This window comes from Ipomoea nil, unplaced genomic scaffold (genome assembly GCF_001879475.1).
Source record: "Ipomoea nil cultivar Tokyo-kokei standard unplaced genomic scaffold, Asagao_1.1 scaffold1242, whole genome shotgun sequence".
Taxonomy (NCBI): Eukaryota; Viridiplantae; Streptophyta; class Magnoliopsida; order Solanales; family Convolvulaceae; genus Ipomoea; species Ipomoea nil.
In genome coordinates this window covers 7,839-12,084 of record NW_017617670.1, presented here as the reverse complement: position 1 = coordinate 12,084, position 4,246 = coordinate 7,839, and the positions used below count along the sequence as shown (strand labels likewise).

The following is a 4,246-nucleotide window of genomic DNA, read 5'->3' as shown; positions in this document are numbered from 1 at the left end:
ATTTTCAATACTCAAATAATGTACTATCTCTGAATAGAAGATACAATTTTAATATACTAAAAATAGAATATTTGTTTACTTCGTACATTATATGATAATATACAAAATAATGTATTTTCAGTACTTAAATAATGTACTTTTTTATTTATGGTATATACAGTTGTGTGAACCATAATCAGTGCAATAACAACTCAAATTGCAAGGTTTGGGCTTGGTTTGGAATGGAAGAGGGCGCCAGATGGGGGAGGGGGTGGTGCCTCAGCCACAGTCGGCAAGTGCCCCCCTCCCCCACACCATTGTTGTTGACGGTAGCCAAAAGGGACACGCCAAGGAGGAACACGAGAAGCATCTCCGCACAACCTTACAAACCCTGAGGGAAAATCAACTATACGCCAAACTCTCTAAATGCGAATTCTGGAAGGACATCGTGGCATTTCTGGGCCATGTGATAACCAATGAGGGGATCAGGGTAGATCCAACCAAGATTCGCGCAGTCAAGGAATGGCCCGCACCAAAGGCAGTTCCAGAGGTTAGGAGCATCCTTGGGCTAGCCGGTTACTATCGAAGATTTGTACCCGATTTTACCAAAATAGCCCAACCCCTGACAAGGCTCATGAAGAAGGAAATCCCCTTCAATGGGACGTCAATTGTGCTTCGGCTTTTCAGGAATTGAAGGAGAGGCTGACCACAGCCCAGTATTAGCACTACCCTCGGAATAGAAGGATTCGAAGTTTTTAGCGATGCTTCTAAAAAGGGGCTGGAATACGTGCTAATGCAAAATGGCAAGGTAATAGCATACGCGTCCAGACAACTCAAAACCCACGAGGAAAATTACCCCACACACGATCTAGAACTAGCCGCCATTGTATTCGCCCTAAAAATCTGGAGGCATTATCTATACGGGGTGCAATGCAAGATCTACACGTACCATAAAAGCCTGAAATACATCTTCACTCAAAAGGATCTGAACATGCGACAACGACGGTGGTTAGAACTCATAAAAGATTATGACTTGGATATTCAATACCACGAAGGGAAAGCTAACGTTGTGGCAGACGCACTAAGTCGAAAAATGAGCTACTCGCTCAACACCACGTGGGTACTGTCAGACAAACTATGTAAAGAATTTCAAAGGTTAAAATTGGAAATAGTGGAGCAAGGACTAACAGATTCGGAAATCCAACTATTTAATCTCAGAATCATACCCACACTATTCGAAGAAATCAAAGCCGGACAACAACAAGATCTTGAATTGGATAAAATCTGAATCGACCTGGCCAGGGAAAGGACGGGCCATTCAAACTATCTAATGGAGGCTCGGTGGATACCCATTACCTTGTTCTTGAAGGTAAAGCCTTTGACCCGGAATCTTTTTCTAATTCTTTGTTGGATATGCTTAGATTCCAAGGTTTGTTGGATGGGTTTCTCGCCATAAGGCCGAGACTTACCCGAGTTTGGTTAAGGAATTTTATCGTCACATGGTTGTGACAAAGGATGGTGATAATCTTGAGATCACTTCAAAAGTGAGAGGTGTGAAGGTAGTTCTGTCTGAAAAGAGGCTAGCTCAGCTTTTGAGTCTATCTGCTTCAGGAGTTGCTCAGTATAGCGGTAAATCGTGGATTAGTACGGATACCATGGGGTACCGGGACTATTTGAGTTACTTGTTGGGTCGCACGAGTGGTTACACTCAAGCTTCAAGGCCGGAGAAAAAGTGGTTGTCTGCGGAACAGAGGATCTTGGTTATGTTGGTATCGGATTGTTCGTTACCAATAACAACAAAGTAAGTTGTTGGGTAAGTTGGAATGCACCTTTGCCTTTTGCCTCAAGAATATGGTCAAGTTCAACCTGCCAGCTTTGATGTTGCAACATATGGTTTTCTGCCGTGATCATAACCGAAAAAGCCTACCGTATGGGATGGTGTTGAGCTGGATTCTGGTTAGGAAAGGTGTGAGTGTTGATGGTTATCTACCGAAGGCCGTGGGAAAGCTGGTGTTGGATGCCACCAATCTTCGAAGTTGCAATCTGTTTCAGTTGGAAGATAGTGATTACATCACTCTTGAAGAAGTGGCAAGGAAAGCCCCTGAGGAAAGAGCTGAGTTGGCAGCCGAGCTTGGGATTCATGCCGGGAAGTTAAACCTCGCAGTTCAGAGTTTGGGTGGCAATGAATAAGATGAAGGTGAGGTAGGCCATGAGGAAGAAGTGGAAGCACCGGAAGCTGCCGAGGCCGAAGAAAGTGATTCTGAAAGTGAAGAAAATCAAAGGAGGAGGGAAGCTCGCACCAAGAAGGAGCATGATGCCATGACGCATGAGGAGCGCGTTGTCACCTTGCTTCGTCAACAGAACCGCATGATCGAAGAAGGCTTCGCGTTCATGAAGACGCAGTTTTTCGCCGTGCATCAAAGGCTAAATCAGATCGAGACCAGTTCAAGCCGCAGAGGAGAGGATGATGAAGAATCCGAGGAGAGCACCGAAGAGTCGGATAGCGAGTCCTTCTAGAGTGGGGTTGTGGCCGTCTTGCTTGCTTTTCTTTAGTTGTTGTTATCTTCTTAGCCGTTGTTACCGTTTAGTCGTTGTTTGCTTTTATGCTTTTTCTTGCTTGTTGTTTTGTTGTTTAGTTAGTTTTGTAGTTGGCATTTTGAGTTGGTTGACTAGTTCCTAGTTGTTGGTTAGAAGTTGGTGTTTGTGATGGGACTAGAGTTCGTTATGCTCAATTTATCCGTTTTATTTTAACTTTTGCTAATCCTTGTTTGGATTCTTTCTTGTCTTGAAATCTTGTGGAATCTTTTGGGGTTTTGAAAAGAAATTGTTCTTGACACTCTTGTCACATTGATGTTCCTTTTTGCCGTTTGTTCTAATTCGTCGTACCCAAGCTTCGGGGACGAAGCTTCTTTGAAGGGGGAGAGGATGTGACACCCCGAAATCCAAATTCGATTAAGGGATTAATTAAATAATTAATCCTATTTCAATTGGTAATTTAATTCCTAAATCCTGAAAATTCAATAGTCGGGGACTAGTAATTGACTAGTCAACCCCAAAGTCAAAGTTGTACCTTGAGCTTTGTAAGGAGTTCCCTTGTTTCCTTACACCCCTTCATGTTAGTAAGGGTATTCTTGACTTTTCACCTTGTGTTAGTATTGTAAGCTAACCTAATAGAACACCCTCATTTCTCTTCTTACACTCCCCAAATTCTAGCTCCACCTTCTCTTTAAAAAGGTAGATAGCTTTTCTTCCAAGCCAAGTTGAAGCTTTGCCAAAACTTCAAGAGTTGTCTCCAAGATTCTACCTTTCATACATTTGGGCATCTAGGAGGGTAAGATCCATGTTCATCTTGTGTTTTTAGTGTTTTCTAAGGTGTCTTTTCTTAAAGATAGAATCTTTATGATCTTTTAGTGTGTTTCTTGAAGTGGGTTTGGACGGTGAGCTTTGTTAGGAGCTTGGTGAGGTGTTAAGACAAGGTTTTTGTCTACAAGAGGTAACACATGCTCTACAAAATCTATTTTGCTTACCTATATGAATATTTCTTGGATTCTACATGTGATTTTGCTATGAAATGTGAGTGTTTATGCATTGTCTTGTGAAAATGCATATCTAGAGCTTGTGTTTAGGGGTTCTTGTATGACATTGCTTGGCTATTCCTTTGATTCAAGTCACTTGGTTGTATTTGGTGAGTTTTGGCATGTTTTGGACGTGAATTTGAGCTTGGTGATGAAAATCCCGAAGGGATTATTTTGTGTAGGTATACATACCCGCGGGCGGAACGGCGGGCAGAGCCCTACCCGCCGCCCCACCCGCGGGGAACAAGGCTTGTGGGTAATGTACCCGCGGCGGAACTGCGGGTAGGGGTCTACCCGTGGGTCCACCGCGGTGTACACTTTGGTGTACAATCAGGATTTGTTCTCCGTGATTCTTTTGACTCGGTATTTGGTCTTTTGACTGTCCGATGTTCTTTTGTGGAACTATTTGAGTGTCTTCTCGATGTTTCGTATGTGTAGAACTATATGGTAGGAATCCATGTAGGTTTTGGTGTCGTGAATCGTGCTAAGTGTTCAACATTGTGTTTCGTTGAACCGTGATGAGTCTTGTGTGTTATTCGGAACTACGTTTGGTTTACCCGTTTGATAAGCATGCTTGTTCGGTGTTTAAATGCTAGCGTGTGTGTTGTTTGTACCTTCTTATTGGTTGATGATAACTTGTGTTATTCATCGTTGTTGTTGTTGGGCTGTGACCCATTCCTTGATTATGGTTT

The 4,246-nt window shown here is 42.9% G+C and overlaps 1 protein-coding gene across 1 annotated transcript; it reads left to right on the top strand.

The window, feature by feature from the left end:
* Positions 1–238: 238 nt before the first annotated feature.
* LOC109184061 (uncharacterized mitochondrial protein AtMg00860-like) lies at positions 239–673 on the top strand. The gene has a single exon (XM_019334092.1). It carries the CDS (start codon positions 239–241, stop codon positions 671–673), a length of 435 nt encoding a protein of 144 aa, XP_019189637.1.
* Positions 674–4,246: the final 3,573 nt, after the last annotated feature.

Bases quoted from the DNA above. Each gene is read 5' to 3' on its own strand.
- LOC109184061 (XM_019334092.1), top strand. From the start codon at position 239: ATGGGGGAGGGGGTGGTGCCTCAGCCACAGTCGGCAAGTGCCCCCCTC.